The sequence below is a fragment of the Martes martes genome, assembly GCF_963455335.1.
Source record: "Martes martes genome assembly, chromosome: 11".
Lineage (NCBI taxonomy): Eukaryota > Metazoa > Chordata > Mammalia > Carnivora > Mustelidae > Martes > Martes martes.
In genome coordinates this window covers 1070057-1087904 of record NC_137899.1, presented here as the reverse complement: position 1 = coordinate 1087904, position 17848 = coordinate 1070057, and the positions used below count along the sequence as shown (strand labels likewise).

The following is a 17848-nucleotide window of genomic DNA, read 5'->3' as shown; positions in this document are numbered from 1 at the left end:
TGCCAGGTAGCCCATTTCCGAGACTGGTGTCCAACTGTCCTTCTGGGAGGAGGGACGGAGAGGAGCCCATGGGTGAGGAGGAGGGACCCAGGGCAAGTGCCTTAGAAAGAGGAGTGGTGGGAAGTGGAGACACGGAGCCCTTGTCCCCCACCGTCCTGGCCACCTGTTGCTGAGTGCACTGCGGAGGGGGTCCCCACTCCCCACCACAGGGGGCAGCAGCCTGGCTCCTTCGAGGCTTCTGGTGACAGAGAAGTGGCCGGCCACACGCAGTGGCCAGGAGCGCGTGGGCCCTGGACACACGTCACCTGCCCTGCTCGGTCACGGGAGCTCCTGGGGCTGCCAGGACACTGCAGGTGGCCCCCACGGGTGCCGTGTGCTGTTGGGGCTAGAGCTGTAATGCTTCCTGTGTCTCCAAGGGGGGGACTGTGAACACACCTGGATTGCTGGGTACTGTTAACAGAAGGGGGTCGAGGGACGTGAATCACCTGGGGTCAGGGCTTGTTGGGCACGCGAGTCTGCAGACCACGTCTCGGCAGCGACCCTGGGTGGTGGCTACTCGCGGGGAAGGAAGGAGGTGCCAAGGAGGGGGTCTGCCCTACCCTTCAGCAGTACTGTATCCGCACGAGGCTTCTCCGTGGCCTTCCTCACCCCCTTTGGTCGGGCTGGGCACCTCGTTCCACAAGTGAGGGAACTGAGTCCTACAGAAGCCGGGAGAATGGCTCAGGTTCCCCCAGCGGTGCTGAGCAGAGCCTGGGGCATGGGGCGGCTTTAGGGTCCACCCAGCTGGGGGGCCTGATGAGGGTCAGGCATGGGGCTGACCTCACAGGGGAGGGGCTGGTGTCACTGGTGGGGCTGACCGCACAGGTGTGGTCGGGTGGGGCTCACAAGTGGGGTTCACCTCATGGGAGGGGCTCACCTCTGGAGGGGACTGAGTGACAGGTGACAGGTGAGCAGATGAGGCCTCACCTGTGAGCCTCCTGGGACCCGCAAGCTGATGCCTGGCTCCCCCCCAGCTCCTTCCTGGGTCACCTCGGGCAACCCTTTCCCTAGGGCCTGTGTGGCTCCTTGTGCCCTGGGGCACCCCTGCGGGAAAGTGTGATGGGGCGGGGCAGGCCCGGCCGCCTCCCCCCAGAAAGCTGGACCGGCCCCCTCGGCACAGCGAGTCCCAGGTTTCCCAGGTTTCGCTTCGGGGGTGGGGTGGGGAGGGGGGCGCCCCCCCACGACCACAGCCCGGGAGCCGGACCCGGGCTCCGCGGAACTGGGTTAATGGAGGACGCAGCGCCGCATTGCAGGGGCGGCTGAGCATGCGCGGCCGGCGCCCCTCCCTCCCTCTCCCTCCCCTGCGCTCGGAGGTGGGGACCCTTCCCCACCGTCCCCTCTCCCCTTCTCCTCCCTCTTCGTCTCCCTCTCCCTCCCTCTCCCCTTGTCGGGATCCCGCCTCCCTCCCTGGCGTCCCCGACTGATCTGACCCGGGCACTCAGGGGCTCCTCCCTGGCCGCTCGCAGCGCCCCCTGGGGCTGAGCCAGGGTCTTACAGTGTCAGCGGGTCCCAATTCAGATAAACCATGGTTTTTTAGAGTAAGCATGTCCCAGACCCCCAACCAACTTTCAGTCCACTCGGCCCTCATGTGGGGGTTCCGGGGGACCCTGGACCGTGGGAGGGGTCCTGCGGGGATTTGGAGAGTGTGGGAATGGGGGCCTCTCGCTCTGGGCCCTCCCGCTCCCAGGCCCTGGCTCTCAGGTCCCGTCCGGGGACCCTCACTCCCAGGTCAGAGGAGGGGGATGGGGCGCGGCAGATGGAGCGGGCGCCCGTGGGCCCCGGACAGGCCGCCAGGGAAATCTGAGTACAAACGAGGCGCGGGCGGGACCGGCCGCGCTTACACTGGAAAGGGCTCCGCGGTTTGCCTGACTTTGGAACAGATTACACGGGAAGTTCTTGTTGGCGATCCGGAACCCGAATTTAGCTGGGCATTCTGTGTTTTCTCAGCCAGTACTGAACAGAGCTGTTGGGAGAATGGATTCTTGCGGTTAATTCATCAACCAGATCGGCTAAGTCAAAACTTCTGAAAGTGGGGGTGGGGGTGGGTCCAGGGCGAGGGCAGAGAAGGGGCAAAGGCCAGGCCAGTGGGGGTCCTGGTGGGCTCACAGGTGAGGTGGAGAGCACGGCTTCTGGGGTCCGGGTGACTCTGGGGCGCGGTGGCGTTTGTGAAGGCGGAGTTGGTCCCAGGGGCTGGGGTCTGAGTGGTGTTGGTGTTCCCCCTGCCGGGGCTCAGGCAGCCGTGGTGCCTCCCACCCCACGGGGTCGTGGGGGGCAGCAGGAGTGAGGGGGCAGTGGCCCCGGAAGGTGGACTGGCCCGGGGTGATTGGGAAGGTCAGTGAACTCCTGTGCCCTGTCCTTCCCCAAATCTGAAGGGGCCCTTCCCAGTACCTCTGCCCATCCCCACATGCACCCGGAGCCCCCCAGAGGTGGATGCAGGCTCAGAGGGGCAGTTCTAGGTCTGAGGACCTGGGCTCTGGCCCCAGCCCTCTGGCTCGGCAGGTACTGGGGGTCTTGGGGGGCCTGGTTGTCATCTCTGAGTAGGACTGTGGGGGATGAGCCCTGCGCTGTCGGGGGCCGTGCCCATGTAAGGAAGGCGTACAGTCTCTGCTCAGCGCCAGGAGTGTGGCCCGGCTGTGCTGCTGAGGCCGCGTCGAGGATGCTGCGGGGGGGTGGGGGGTGGGGTGGGGTGGGGGTGGGCTGGAATGGGACCTTACCCAGTAGGACCTGTGATACCAGGGCTAGGGACGAAGTGGAAGAAGAGGCAGTCCCGGGATATCCCGTCACCACGCTCTCCTGTCCCGGAAGGTGGCTGTGTTCCCTCTGACAGCTGACGAGACGGAGGATTCCAGAGGACAGTCACCACTGGGGAGGTTGGGAGTCCTGCCCTGTGCTTGCAGATATGACCCAGCCCAGGACCCAGATGCTGCACAGCTGAGACGGACAGCTGCCTACGCTGCCCAGGCTCGGAGCCCGGGGAGGGCTGCATGGCACGCAGGCCGGTGGGGTGCACTTGGGGACGCGGGAGCAGCCTGGGCTGCGGGAGGCAGGCGTCGGAGTGACGAGAGAGCGGAGTCCCCGGTCTCCACCTGGGATGTGGTCAGTGTCTCTGAACAATTGCTCTCTGGCACGGGGTAGAAGGGCCCTGCGCCTGGTGTGCCTGGGGAGTGGCTTTGGGGCCAGGGCACCTGCCCTGGGAGCCAGGTTGCCCCGGGCAAGGGGGCTGCACAGCAGGGGCCTCACATGCGGGCCCCGTTTCTGAGCTGAGTTGCACCTTGTGTCGGGTGATGGCTGTGGGCCCGAGGAAGGTCTCTGTCCAGGGGAGGCCAGCTGAGGGCGGAGAGGGAGGGTGCTGGGGGCCCGGCTGCCCCCCAGCCCCACGGGGCCTGCACACAGCTCAGAGGCCTGGGTGTGCCATGCGGGGAGGGCCTGGTGGCTGTCTTTGTCCCCGTGGCAGCTGCAGGATAGCACAGATGCCCCTGTGGGGTGGGCGCGGTAATTGCTGGTTGCCAAGTTGCCTTTTTGAAATAAAACTCACGCAGGAGCCCGCGCGTGGTCTTTTCATCTTCCTTGCTCTGCCGGCACCCTGGGGCGCCCGGACCAGGACACAGTGCGCCACGGAAGCACCATGGGCTGGTGGGGGCCTCCCCCCATGGCTGCCTACACGTGGGCCCGGGCTGGTGGCAGCCCATCCCCGCTCCCCCCAGCCTCCCTGTGCCCCACACCGCATCTCAGAGCTGGGGCGAGGGTCGTCGCAGCCCTACCTTGCAGGAGCCCTGGGCAGCTTCGGGGCCTGTGCTGAGCACGCGGCAGGTGCTGGTCCCAGGTGACCCGGCGGGACCCCGAGCTGCTCCCGGAGTCTCCCTGTGAGCCCCATCTGCAGTCTCGAGCCCCATCTGCAGGACTCAGGGATGTCCTTCCTGAGAGTGGTCTCTTCCCGGCAGCCAGCAGCCTTGCGCCAAGACCCGATGCTGTCAGCCGGACAGAGCCAAGGTGGGATCCCCCACTGTGAATAGGTGTCTTCCCTGACCCGCTCCCTCCCCAAGCCACCCCCCTCCTGCTCCTCACGACCCTGCAGGTGTAAATGTCCAGGGTGTCCAGCGGCTCGGCCACAAGGGGGCCAGCTCTGTCCCTGGCGATTTTGAGAATTCGGGAAAATGAGAGTTATAGGGGTGAAGCTGGATGGCGTGGGCCTGGGGCGATGGGTAATGTGGGTATCTGTGAGCCTCCTGGGATTCTAGAAGGCTCCCTCTTGCCATGTGATGGTTCAGGCATGTATATGGGTGGGAAGGAGGGGAGGGACCACTGAGTGACGTCCCAGGGCCCAGTGCGGTGGGTCAGCTGAGGCAGCGGGTTCTCACCTGTGTGCGGTGCTGCTGAAGCCCCAGCGACTGGAGCGAGGACACCTGCCGGGGGCTCGAGCAGCCTGTGGCGAGGACACCTGCGGGGGGCTCGAGCAGCTTGTGGCGAGGACACCTGCGGGGGGCTCGAGCAGCCTGTGGCGAGGACACCTGCGGGGGGCTCGAGCAGCTTGTGGCGAGGACACCTGCGGGGGGCTCGAGCAGCCTGTGGCGAGGACACCTGCGGGGGGCTCGAGCAGCTTGTGGCGAGGACACCTGCGGGGGGCTCGAGCAGCTTGTGGCGAGGACACCTGCGGGGGGCTCGAGCAGCCTGTGGCGAGGACACCTGCGGGGGGCTCGAGCAGCCTGTGGCGAGGACACCTGCGGGGGGCTCGAGCAGCCTGTGGCGAGGACACCTGCGGGGGGCTCGAGCAGCCTGTGGCGAGGACACCTGCGGGGGGCTCGAGCAGCCTGTGGCATGGGGCTGGAGGAGGGAAGCAGGAAAACAGGCCAGGTGCCCAGCTCTGCAAGGCAGGCTGGGAGTAGGGGGACGGAGGTGGGGCCAGGATGAGGGGCTGGGGTCTCCTGTCCGTCGAGTCCTCTTCCTGGAATCCCCCCACCCTTTCTGCACATGGGAAATAGACTCAGCCAGACTTGGCTGCTCCGGGGTCCCCCCGTCCACCAGAGGTTGGAACATGGGCAGTCACCCAGCTCCATGATCCTGGTTCGGCTTCCCGGCTGGTTTATCTTGGAGGGCACAGGAGCCCAGGCAGCCCCAGGCCCTGTGGAGCCCATAGGTGAGTGCAGGATGGGACGAGGGGGCCGGCTCCCCCCAAGTCCCCTGAGGTGGTCAGCACCTGGCCTTCTCCTGGGGGGTTGCTCTGTCTCTGGCTGGTACGTGACCCCCATGGCTGGGGAGGGTGTCGGACATCCCGTGGCTTTGCTCTACGCCACCAGGCCCTCCAGTGCTGGTTCATGTCTGCTTCTGGGACCAGGGCACACACACACTCCCAAACCCCGTAGCCTGAGGGCTGGCCGTCCTCTCCTGGGGCCTCAGTGGGCACTCATGTATGTCCATGCGGAAGTGGATGGTGACCCTGGGCAGGGGCCTGACCTTGACACAGACCTCCACGGGCTTTGTCTATCCAGGAGCTGCTGGACTCGGTGGGCCATGCTGGGCAGCAGCCGCCGTGGCCTGTGACCTTGGCTGGCTTCCTGACGTGTCCCAGTCTCCCTGCCTCAGGCCTGAGCCCTCTGCCATCCCCGCGTCCCTGGGTCATCCTGCAGACAGGGTGGGGAGCCGATGGTGGCCCTGGTGCTGCCGGGGCTCCCCAGTGAACACAGCCCTCCTGTCCCATCCCAGGGGTCCCTGGGGGTCCGGCGGCTGCCCTCTCAGCCCCTGCTGCCCGCTGGGCTGCATGGGCTCTCCGTGTGGGATTTCATATTCCATCCAGCACGACTGCTGGTTTTTCCCGAGAGGTGGCCTCACTTGTCCCAGGCCAAACCTTGGCGCGTGGGGGGCGGGGACAGGGGGACGGCTGGCAGCTCCTCCTTCCAGGTCGGCCTGTCTCCCCCTCCCATCCCTCCTCCGCCCACACCAGTGCCTCGCGGGCGTCCTTCTGCCCGTGACAGCTCTGCTGCTGCTCCTGGCATCTGGCGAGGGGCCAGGCGCCCACGCACGTCCCTCCTGTCCCCCTTTTCCTGGCACTGCCCCATCTCTACTCTGAGTCACCCACAGCCGGGGAGCAGGTGGGGGCTGGGGGGACGGGTGTCAGGGCTGTGCGGGCCTCATCCCTGAGGGGCCGTGAAGAGCCCACGGTCTGGGGTCGCGTCCTGGCCTTGGGGACCGAGTGCCTCTGTGCACCTGCTTCCTTGTTGGGACGGCCAGTCACACCGAGTGCGGCGGGAGCCACAGGCGTCCTCTCCCACTTGTGGGTGCAGCCTCCCACCTCCCTCAGCTTCCTGACTGAGCCTGGGGGGCCCCATCTGAGGGGACCCTGCCTGAGGGAAACTCTGCCTGAGGGAGACCTTGCCGGGGGGGCCCTGCCTGGGGGAGACCCTGCCTGGGGGAGACCCTGCCTGGGGGGGCTCTGCCTGGGGGAGACCCTGCCAGGGGGGCCCTGCCTGGGGGAGACCCTGCCTGGGGGGGCTCTGCCTGGGGGGGCCCTGCCTGGGGCCCTTGCTGTGTGGAGCTGGCCGTTTCTCGGGGCGTTATTGGAATGAGGGTGAGGCCTGCTGTGTAGTGGGGCAGATGGCTCCCATGTGTGGCCTCACGTAGCAGGCACCTGTCCCTTCCTGCCCCTTGGGGGCCCCTGCCGATCGCCCTCTTGGCTTGGCAGTGACGGCCTGGAGCAGCCCCTGCCTCCTCCTGGTCACGGGGGGCTCCTGAGGTCTGGCAGCTGCTGCCCCATGGGGGGTGTGCAGGGCTCTCCTGCTGGTGCCCCCCTTCCTGGCCCCCAGCCCCTGAGTCTGGTCGAACTTACCTTGGGAACTCCGAGGGCGCAGGGCGGGCCTGGCACAGATGTGGTGGAAACCCAGGAGGGTTTCCTGGCGGTGCAGGCCGTGGGCGGCTGGTGGGAACCTCACGCATGCACGTGGCTGGATCTCAGGCAGGTGGGCAGCGGGGTCACAGCTGTGGTTTTGTTTTGCTTCGTTGGACGCACTCTGTCGTGGGTCGTAAGTGAAGGCTGTGTCTTATCTGTAACCTTGTCTCTCTGGTTGGAGAACAAAGAGCTGGTCCTCATGGGTGCAGGTGTGCCAACGTGTCTCGAGTGTGCGAGAGGCATCTCCAGCAGGCACGGGCTTGTGCAGGCTTGTGCAGGGTGTCTGAGCATTGAAGAGACGGTTGAACTCGGGGGTCCCCGAGCACTGTGACAATCGCGTCTGTCCCCCGTGAGGGCATGTTCCTCCAAAACCTCCGTCTGATGTGGGGGGCCCCCTTGAGGCTCCTGCAGGGCCGCATCGGGGCCTCCGCGTCTTCTGTCCCCGGGGCTCACAGCACGGCTGCACCTGCTCCATGTGACCCAGACCTGCGTGCGGGCCCGGGGTCCTTGGACACAGTCTGTGCTGGCCTCCTGTAGGTCTTCAGGAGGGAAGGGGGCAGGGGGACCCCCCCATGAGCAAGTTTGCCCTCATTCCCTGGGACCCCCACTCCTGTCCCCGTCCTGTCCCCTGTCACCCTCAGGCTCGTCCATGGAAGGCCGCAAGGGTGCCGTCCCTGGGGCTGGTGCACGTGGAGGGTGTGCAGGCCGGGCCTGACATGGGAGCCTGGGGAGAGGAGGCCGCCCTCTGGGGCCGGGACATGTGGGGCGTCAGGCCAGATTCTTGGGGCTCTGTTGACCTTAGCACAGGTGCTGTACGTCCTGTGACGTGTGCCGGTGTTCCGTACCGACACGCTAACCTGGGGCAGTGGGGCCTCAAGTGGCAGGTGCTGGGCCACAGGGCAACTCTGGATGCCCCAGACACACGGGACATCTGGTCACAGCTGTAGAAGGGCTCTTTTGAGCGTCGTGGCCAGTGTCAAGGCTGGCCTGGTTGCTCAGACCTCGCAGCCCTCCGGCACTGGCAGGTGCCTGGTGAGGCCCCTGGGGTAGACTGCTGCCCCCCAGCCAGGATGTCATTGCATAGGACGTGGCTGGGAGGGGTGCTGGGCTGGAGGCCCTGGGGTGCTGGTGAGCCCTGGGCAGAGTGGGCAGCGTTTCCGCTACATTCTGCCCCAGACCTGCTCAGTGATCACTGCCATGGTGCCTGAGGTCCCGTGGCCAGAGCCCTGAGAAGGAGGCGGGTGTGGCCGTGAGCAGGTGCGGCGAGGTCCCGGGGCTGGTCAGGGGCGCTGCTGCCCGCTGGGGAACGGAATGGGGTGGGGGCGCCCTTCCTGGTCCGGATGAGCATTAGGGCCGGGACATGCTCCTCATGGACCAGACTCGGTTATATTTGACTCACTTCACCATGACCACAACGGGGTTCTTGATGTGGAAGTTAAGTAATAACTCGGGCGCCGTTGTGGGAAGGGATCAAAGGCTGAGGGCAGGGTGGAGCACTGACTCCGTGAGCAGGGGACAGCCTCCCGTCCCTGTCCCTGTCCCGTCCCCGTCCCCGTCCCATCCCGTCCCCGTCCCCGTCTGTCCTGGCTCAGGGGTGTCGGCTTACATGAGCAATTTCCAGGCAGATGTCACCGTGGCAGGTTTTTGGGACATGCCCTCATTAATCAGTGGCTTTGTGCTCGTTGGAGATGGGATCAGACCCTTTTTTAAAAAACAATATTTTGCTTTATCATAAAAGGAACAAGAGGTTGTTGGCAAATTGGGGGAAAATGTAAAGAAAAAAGTAACGTATTGTTTAACGATCCCATCATTCTGCTTCTTAGGGGGAAACACAGTCACGGTCTGGGTGTGGGGTGCGCACTCTCACGTGCCTGTTGTGACTTTGTGTCAGAGCCTCTCCCCGCCCCACACGGCCGGCCTGACAGCGAGGGGGAGAGCCCGCCTGGAAGGTCAGTGACCTGCTGGGGCCACGGGTGGGTGCCGGCATGCGGCCTGTCGGCTGAGCTCCCCTTCTCTGCCCCCGCGCACTTGGGAGTCGGCCAGTCCTAGGGATGGGGCTGCGCCCTCAGGACAGCTTTCAGGAGGAAAAGACAGTCTCTCCAGTTGCGTATTTCTGAAAAGGGGATTCCCAAGTGCATTTTCCTCCTGTCTTTATATATGAAAACGACCCCGGCTCCCTCCGCCCGACCCCCCTGAGAGCTCTCCCTGCCTCCGTCCCGGTCCGCACGCGGGCGGGCTTCCCGGTGTCAGCCACATGCGGGGGAGGCAGCTCCGACGGTCCTGGGATGGTTGGCAAAATCGGAACGCGGACGGGTTGGTTCCTGTTCTGTAGCGCGTTCGATGTTCTGCACTGAGGTCATGTCCAAGAGCGCCCTCGCTCTCAGGACACGTTCCCAGGCTGTCGCCTGGTAGGAGGATGGGGACCTTGGGGCTTCTCTCAGATGCTCAGAAAAAGTGTGTGCGGACGGAAGGACAGATTATGCAGAAATGCTTTTTCTGAGCACGTGATAGTGTCTGTGCAACTTTCTCTAGGTTTGAAAACCGTTCAGAGTAGTCCCTTAAGAGAAAGCCCCAGGAACAAAAAAGCGAGGCTGTGGTCGCCCCCGCTGCACCTGCAAGGCTGGTCCTGGCCGTGGGCGACAGCCCCTTCCCACGAAGATGGGAGATGAGATGTGGCCCCTCAGCCGGTCATGCGTCGCCTGTTCCGAGTTTCATCCGATGGCAGACGGGGATCCGTGCTGGGTGTGTTCTGTCGCGACTGTGCTGGACTCGTCCCTCCACGTGGTGATGCTCGGACCCACCCCCAGCGCCCGCTGTCACAAACGCTGCTGGGTCCTGTCTGCTGGGCTCAGCTCTCACTGCAGAGGGGACGGGATGGCACCCGGGCATGCTGTGCCGGGGGCGCGGGGGGGGGGGGCGAGGCTCGGGCCCTCTGGCCATGCTGTGCCGGGGGTGCAGGGGAGGGGGCGCGGGGGCGGCGATGCTCGGGCCCTCTGGCCAGCTCCCACCTGCTGTTCTGCCAGAGCCCTCCCAGGGCCAGGGCGCCTGGCCACACAGGGCAGGGGGCTTAACATTTCCAGGGGCTTCAGTGCTGGGAGGAGGGAGGGCCAGCTGGACCGGAGGTGTCCCCGAGAGAGTCCTGTCTGCAGGCATGACATTCCCGCTCAGGAGAAGCCCAGGGGTGTTCCCAAGTCTGTCCGAGCCCAGCACCGGTGTGTGGCCTAGGGAGAGCCCGCCACAGATGCGGCAGCTGGCTCCCTTCCCGCAGAACGGCCTTCTGGTGCCCAGGTCTGGTGCCCCCAAGCCCAGGCAGGGCCGGGGGCCAGCAGGTGTGGGGAGGGTGCGGAGTCGCCTGCTCATTGGTTGTACCCGGCAAAGGCCGCCGCATCCACCAGGATGGGCCGGCGGCATGCACCTGCCGATGCAGCGCCGGGCGCCCCACACCCTTGCTCTGAGGGGCTCAGGACCCCTGGCGCCCCGCTCCCGGGGCACATCCCACCCTGCAGCAGCTGCCGTCCTGAGTGGGGAAGCCCCTGCCTCTCTTGACGCTCTGGCCACAGTATGTGCCCGGCCGCCTGTGCATGCTGACCTCTGAATGAAAGCGCGTTTTGGGTCTCCCTCTGTGAGCGGCTTGTCCCCCGGCCTGTGTTGGGGGCTGCGGTGCTGCTGTCGCCAAAGGCCGTGTGCTGTTGTGCGGCCATAACCAGCTTCGTTGTGCCTTCTCTAGTCAACGGAAAGGAGGGTTTTTCCAGTGTTTTGCTCTTAAAGTCTCCATCAAATTTTAAAATCCTCCTGCTACCCTGATTGTCTGGCGTAGATGTTTCTGGTAAGTGGCTCCGTCCTCAGAGAGCCAGCCTCTGGAACGGAAGCGCAGGCCTCGAGGGGCGGGGAGGGGGGCCGGGAGGGCTCCCGGGACCCTGCTGGCCGCCGGCCCTGCCCGGCGACAGCCACGTTCTGCCAGCCCCATGGCCACTGGTGGACACGCTAGGCTTCAGCGGGACGCTCCGGGGAGTCTGGAATCGGGACACGGTGAGGGGTAGATCAGCGCCGTCAGCTCTGCCATGACATGCTCAGCATTTTCTCTTCCTGAACCACCTGGGGCTCCCCACCTCTGCCTCCGTGGGCCTCTCGCGGCAAACACTTGGCAGCCTCTTCCCGCCCTGCCGCTGCCAGCCAGGGTCTCCGGGCGGTTCGCCGCTGCGTGTGGAGGGAGGCAGTGGGCACCTCCCCGGGCTGGGAGTGTATCTGGCAACCACTGGTCTTGGCGGTGCTGGGCGTGGGGGGCTTACTGGCTGCTGGGGCACAGGGTGGTCACACTGTGTTGCTCTCTGTCCACAGATCACCAGAAGCTGGAGAGAGAGGCTCGGATCTGCCGTCTTCTGAAACATTCCAACATCGGTGAGCTGCCGTCTCGGGCGTGGGGGCGGGGGTGCCATCTCTCTGCCCCTGGCCAGCGGCCTTTATGTCCTGGAGGTTACACTGCAGAGGGACACCCAGAGGCCTCCTTTGCCTTCTCCATAGAAGTGTCCCACCCTCGGGCACCTGGCAGTGGCTTTCTCTTCTGACCTGCAGGGGCCCTGAGGGTTCTGGGCAGCCGCCTGTGCAGCTCTGCCTGGATGGGTCCCGGCCCATCCCTCTAATTCCCAGTTGGGATCCTGGCAGAAACATCGTGTGGTTTCAGAAAAGCCACAAGACAGTCCAGTTAAGAAGAAAAACGTTTGGGAACCCAAAACCTCAAAGGCCACGCGAAGTGCCGTCCTGGCCTGAGGTCTGAGGGCTCGCTCTGGAGAGCCACCGTTGTCCCCTGCTGGTCGTTGCCACTGTGCCCTGGGGGTGTAGAGCCTGGGGAGCCTGGGGCCATGGCCTCCAGGACAGTGGCCCTTTTTCTGAAAGCCTAGATTGCCTCCTTGTGCACCCACAGGACCCTGGAAGTCAGCTTGGGCCTCCTGGGCCACTCAACCTGCACTCAGCCCCGCGCCCCACCCCCTACCCCGGTGGCTCGGGGGTGGTCCCTGCCTACTGGCCCAGGGAGCAGGTGTGCGTGTCCACCTGCCTGCCCGGCCCCACCTCTGGCCCTGGAGGGACTTCCAAGGAGCCCCCTGTGGGAAGCAGCCAGGAAGCACTGAGGGGCCAGTGGGTTTACTGCCCTGGGGGCACCCAGGGAGCTGGTCAGGGTGGGCTCGGGCCCCTCCTGCCACGATTCCAGCTCCGTTGGGCCAGGACAGGGCCCAGGACTCTGTTTAAAAGGAACGGCGGGTGGGGAGGCTCTGTCACTTCCGGAGCCCCTGGCCTGGGGGGAGGTGCGTGCCACTCCCAGCTCCCAGGCCGGGGCCTCAGCGTGGGGAGCCCGGGAGGCTGTAGGAAGCCTCGGCTGCTCCTCACACCCAGTCCTGGGAGCTCCGCCCTGAGGCTGGGCCCTGCAGGACCTGTGGGAGGCGGTGAAGGCAAACCCCCACTTCCAGACGGCCCCCCGCCGTGCCCACAGGTGGCTCCAGGCCTGGGCCCAGGCCGGGCACTTGCACTTGCAGATTCTCAAGCTGCGTGTGTTGGGCCCAGTGGAGTGCAGGCTCCTGACTCAGAGGCCTGGTGTGGGCCCAGGAACCGGAGCCTTCCCCAGCGAGCTCGCTGAGTCTGATGCGGACGTCCGCAGGACCCCAGTCGCTCTTCACTGGCGGCGGGGGGGGAACGCGTGGGCCCACGGTGGGCTTCTGTCAGACCCTCCGCCACCCCTTGCCAGTCGCCTCCCCTGCATCGTCTGAGCACCAGCCAAGAGTGGGTCAGGAATTCCCTTTAAATAGGGGAGGACCCGGTGTTCTCTGGGTGGGGGGTTGGGACAGTCTTCAGAAGACATCTCCTTGCCCTGCCTGGAGGCCCATGTTGTTCCTGGTCAGCTGTGATCAGTCCCTGAGTCTTCAGAGCAGCTTCATTCCAGAGCACGGGGGGCAGAGCCGAGACTGGGGGGGGGGTATGAAGAGAACATTCCAGAACACGGTGGGGGGGAGGCAGAGCCGAGACTAGGGGTGTGCAGAGAGAACATTCCAGAACGTGGGGCAGACAGAGCTGATGGGGGTGCAGAAGGAACATTCTAGAACATGGGGAGGCAGAGTTGCGACTGGGGTGCAGAGGGAATATTCTCTGTCTACTCAGGAGGGGCTCTCTGGGGAGTAGTGGGAGAGGTCTAGGGGGAGGTGACGGGGTCCCCTTGCTCCCAGGCCTGGGTCTTCCCAGCCCCACCGTAGACAGAAGTGTCCCCAGTGCCCCTGGGAGAGGCAGTGGGACGTTGTTCGTCCCACTGGTGCGGGGCAGGGGCTCTGGGAGGGACGCTGTTCCTCGGAGCAGCTGTGTTCAGAGCGTGGGGCGGGAAGGAGCCTCTGTTTCCCCATCTGTGAAGTGGAGCTGGTCCCTCACAGGGAGTCCCTGAGAGAGGAGTCAGGGGGACAGCAGGCGCAGTGAGCCCCGGCCTGCAGAGGGGACTCGGGGAGGCTCGGGGTCAGAGTCGCGGCAGGGGCCCAGCCTTCCTGCGGGCGGGCTGCTGCGGCTCTGAGCCCCTGCAGGGTCTGTGTGTGGCGAGCGGGGCTGCACAGGCCACAGGCGTCTGTGGCTCTTAACCCACGTGAGTCACACGCGCTGCATAACAGGCAGCAAAGCTCAGCCCACAGGCGCTGATTGTGCGTTCGAGAGCTATGGGGCTGGGGGCTCGGGCCTGGTACGCGCAGCCTGCGGGATCCGTGCAGAATGGCCGTGCCGGGCTCGAGAAAGCAGGACAGGCCTGGGCCTGGACCTGGGCGGCTCCTCTGGGGCTCCCGTGCAGTGCAGACACCGGCCCGAGCTGCGTCTGTGAAGGTTTGCCTGCGTGTCTCGGGTTTGCTCGAAGGCCCTGGCTCACGTGGTTGCCGGGGTCTCATCAGGGCCACGTGCGTGTCTTTAGCACATGGCAGGAGGTCCCCAGAGTGCGTAATGACAGGGACTCAGAGGGAGCCGGACAGGTAGGGGAGGGAGAACGAGAGTTCCGACCGCCTTTGAACGTGGGGTTCAGTGGCAGCGTGTGTGTTCACAGCGTTGCGTGGTCACTGCCGCTCTCTGTGTCCACACTTCTCGTCGTCCCGGTGAGGGTCTGCGCCCGGGAAACACGACCTCCCATCAGGCCGCCCAGGCCTGGGGAACCGCCACGCGCTGCGTCCGTGGGTCGGTCCCATGAGGACCCTCACGGCGGTGGGATCACGCATCGGTCCCTTTGTAACGCTCGTTCCGCTCGGCGTCGCGCCCTCAGCGTCCGTCTGTGCTGAAGCGAGTTACGGGATTTCCTTGCTTTTCCGGGCTCCATCATAGCCGGCCGTGTGGACGGAGCGCGGTTGGCCTCCGTTCACCCGACAGCGGACCCGTGGCTTCTTGCCGCCCGTCGGCCTCGCCCGTCGGCGCTGCCGTGGACGCGGCCGCTCGCGGAGGGCGGGCACCCGTGTGGCTCCCGCGCTCCCACCTTTGGTGACACGCGCAGCAGTGCAACGGCTGGCCCGGCGGCAGGTCGGCGGGGGTCGCTCTGCAGGACGACCGTGCTCCTCCAACCAGCCTAGGGGGGCCGCGCCGTCGCCCTGCCGCACGTGAGGGGAGGGAGCGACGCTGTCCACGCGGCGGAGGCCCATCCCCGCAGCGGGCACGGGAGGCCTCTGCTGGCCTGTCACGCTGGGAGCGGGCTCCGCGGAGCCGGCCGCCCGTCACCAGCCGTCCGGGCAGAGCGCTCCCCAGCGGGTGCGGGTTCTCCTCAGAGACAAGGGGGCTGCTGCACAGACGACACAGCTGTGTGGCCTGGCTTCAGCAGTGCCTTTTGTGGGGACGGGAGTAGGCCTGGGTGTCTGGGATGACTGACCTAGTGTCCCCCCAGCCTCCTCCAACCCCCCAGCCTCCCCCACTCTCCAGCCTCCCTCCAGCCTCCTCCTACCCTCTCTCCATTCTCCCCCAACCTCCCCCGGCCTCCCCAATCTCCCTTCAACCTCCCCAACCTCCCTCCGGCCTCCTCCAGCCTCCCACAGTCTCATCCCAGCCTCTCCCCAGTCTCCCAGCAGCCTCCCCACAACCTGCACTCAACCTCCCTCTGCAGTGACCTTTTCTCTTCAGGACCCGGCTCAGTGATGGCAAGTCTCCACCTTCTGGTTTCTGGGGCGGGAACTGAGCTCCTTTGCTGGGTGGTTCACCCCTGAGCTGGGCAGGTGGGCACCATGGAGGACATGCCATGGGGGACCTCCTGCCTGGACATCGGAGAAGGGTCTCCGGTCTCCCGCTGCTCCGCCCCGCAGCTGGTGAAGTTAGCATCTGGGCCGGGCCCTCCTGCCGCAGGCAGCAAGGGCATCCCCGGGGAAGTCCAGAGGCTGCCGGGGAGGGTGGAGAGACCCCCCCCCCCCCGAGAATGCCTCGGCCCGGGACTCAGGGACAGGCCCTGGAAGAGCTGTGGCCCTGGCGAGGGGAGCATCCTGGGTGCACTCCTGTGCCCTCTGTGTGGCGGCCCCACAGGGCTTCTGTGCTGGGCTCTTGGGAGTGCGCGGGACTGTGTCGTGGCCACGTGCCCTACCCGGTGTTACGAGCGTCCTGCTTTACTTGGGTGGGTTCTGTGACAAGTCACTTTCGGCAGCCTCAGCTCTGTCAGGAATCAGTCTGATATGCCAGATAGCTTTCCATCTAAACCATTAAAATAACGTGCGACTGCTTGTTAAATGTTAAAAATGTTTTTTTAAAAAAAAAGGGTCCAAGTGCACACAGCCTCCATGTCCCCCAGGCGCCCCATGTTTCCCAGGCAAGGAGGTGGGACCTGCCAGCAGGCCTAGGAGCCGGACCCCCTCCCACCAGCACTGGGGGCCGGGGCCTCCTGCAGCCCTCCTGGACCGCGAGGGATCCCCCAGGGAAGGCGAGGAAGGCCCCCAGGAATGTCCGTCCGGGGCCGCCAGGCCTTCCTTGTTCAGTGCGCCAGGGCAGGCGGCTGGGCCGAAGAGGCCAAACCTAGAGGGGTGAGCGTCTGTTTCCCGCACCGATTTCCCAGACAGTCCTGGAAGGAGGGTGCTGTGGGCAGGGCTCTGCTGGGTGTTGGGGAGAAGTAGGCCAGCCTGAGGGCATCCGTGGGCAGGAGGGAGGTCCGCGTCGGCTCTGCGCGCCCGGACGTCTCCGTGACATCCCTGGGAGAGGGGACGGAGCCCAGGTAGCTGGCGGAGGCTGGGGGCCTGGGAAGACCTCGCATCATGGTCATGGGGCCAGAAGGAGGGGTGAAGCCCAGCGGGAGGAGGCTGGACGCCGGGCCCTTGAGCAGAGCCACGGAGCCAGAAACGGGAGGGCGGCTGTCAGAGGAGCCGGCCCCGGAGTTGGCACGGGTGCCCCACCCGGTGACCGGATGCCCTGGCTGCGTGGGCAGGAGCCCGATCTTGGTGCCTGACTTCGGCCTGGGTCAGCCACCGCTGCCGCCGGACTGGGCTTCCAGGCATGAAGACGCTGCCGGCCAGGCCCCCCGGGAAGGTTACGGCGGGAGGAAGGAGGAGGCCTGCAGGGCAGGCCACGAAGGCGGCGCGGAGGGCGCGAGCAAGGGGCTGCGGCCAACCCTCCTGGCGCTGGCGGCCTGACCTGCGGGGAGAGGAGCCATAGCCCGGGGGTTCCGAGCCCCACTCTGCACGCTGCCTGGCCTTCGGGGAACTGTGCCTCTCCACCGTGCGCACGGCCCCTTGCGTGCTGGTGAGCAGGCGGGGCGCTGGGGGCGGCGGCGGAGGCAGGGTCTGGCACAGGGGGCGGTATCCAGAGTGAACCGTTCCTAGAGATGCGTGCTGTTCGGCGCGGGGTGCGTCTCCGGCTCCACGGGGTGGTGGGCGTGCGCTGGCCTTGTGCGTTGTCCACTCGCTGTCACATGGACGCTAGCCGGCACTCTCGGGCCGGGTGCTGCTCCAGGCTCGGGGACGCACACAGCCGGCCAGCCAGGCTGGGGAGCACCTGAGGCCCGAACCCAGGTCCCGAGCTTTCGGAAGTGGTGCCGCACTGGACTTCGCTTGTCCCAAGAGGCAGGTGACAGGGCCCCACAGCGCTCCTGTCCTGTGAGTGGCTCCTTTCCAAGGCCTGGTCCAGCGAGCCGCAGCCCTAGGGCCCCACCCCGCCTGTGGCCCCCTGTGCCGTGGCTGGGGGGCTGAGAGGGGCCCAAGTCTCTGTCTGGCAGAGGAGAGGGGACCTCGGACACCTAGAGCCCTCTGGATGTCTGCCCGGGACCCACGGCTCTCCCGTTGGGCTCTGTCCTGCAGCGCTCCCCCCCACTGGTGGGGAGCCCCAGGCCCTTGTCGGGATGGGTGGGCCCCCTCCATGAAGGAGGGGTGCTGCATGGCGAGGGCGGGTCCTGGGCTGGGCCAGCCCCTCACGGCCTCTTCTGTCCCCACAGTGCGGCTGCACGACAGCATCTCTGAGGAAGGGTTCCACTACCTGGTCTTTGATCTGTAAGTGTCTGAGCTGGGGACGCTCCCCTGCACGGCTCTGGGGGTGGGTAGGGGAGGGGCGGGAAGGGGAGCATCTGAGGCTTCCACAACCCCTGCCTCCCAGGCCTTCTCCCTTCCAGCTTCTCCAGCACAGCCTCCCCACCAGCTGTGTCTGGAGTCCCACAAGCTTGGGGCTGCCCTCTGGGCCCTTCGGGCGGGGCGCAGGGGTGAGGGAAGGGAGGACCCGAGGGGTGGTCGTGGGCCGTCCTTTGCAGGTGTTCCCTGGGGTCCTCATCACAGCCGACTGGCGTGAGTGTGTGTGTCCTCATGAGCAAGCGCGGTTTCTGGGGTTGCGTGTACGTATGTGTGTCTGTGTGTCCACGCGTGTGCGTATGCGGCGTCTGACATGCGGGCTTTGGGGCCTCTGGGGCCTGCTTCCTTCCTGCCTGATTCAGGAGCGGTGAGCTCATCCCCGTCCTTCCCTGGCCGCTCCCACTGT

The 17848-nt window shown here is 66.0% G+C and overlaps 1 protein-coding gene across 11 annotated transcripts in view; it reads left to right on the top strand.

Annotated features, from left to right (window-relative positions):
* Positions 1 to 17848, top strand: part of CAMK2B (calcium/calmodulin dependent protein kinase II beta) — a 78482-nt gene that overhangs the window by 31450 nt on the left and 29184 nt on the right. For 9 of the 11 annotated variants that reach the window (XM_080818133.1, XM_080818130.1, XM_080818138.1 and 6 more), the window contains exons 3-4: positions 11258 to 11317; positions 17316 to 17370. In XM_080818133.1, the coding sequence (XP_080674259.1) occupies positions 11258 to 11317; positions 17316 to 17370 (115 nt within the window). The remainder of the gene's footprint in view (positions 1 to 11257; positions 11318 to 17315; positions 17371 to 17848) is intronic. The other 2 variants (XM_080818132.1, XM_080818140.1) reach the window with 1 other exon arrangement.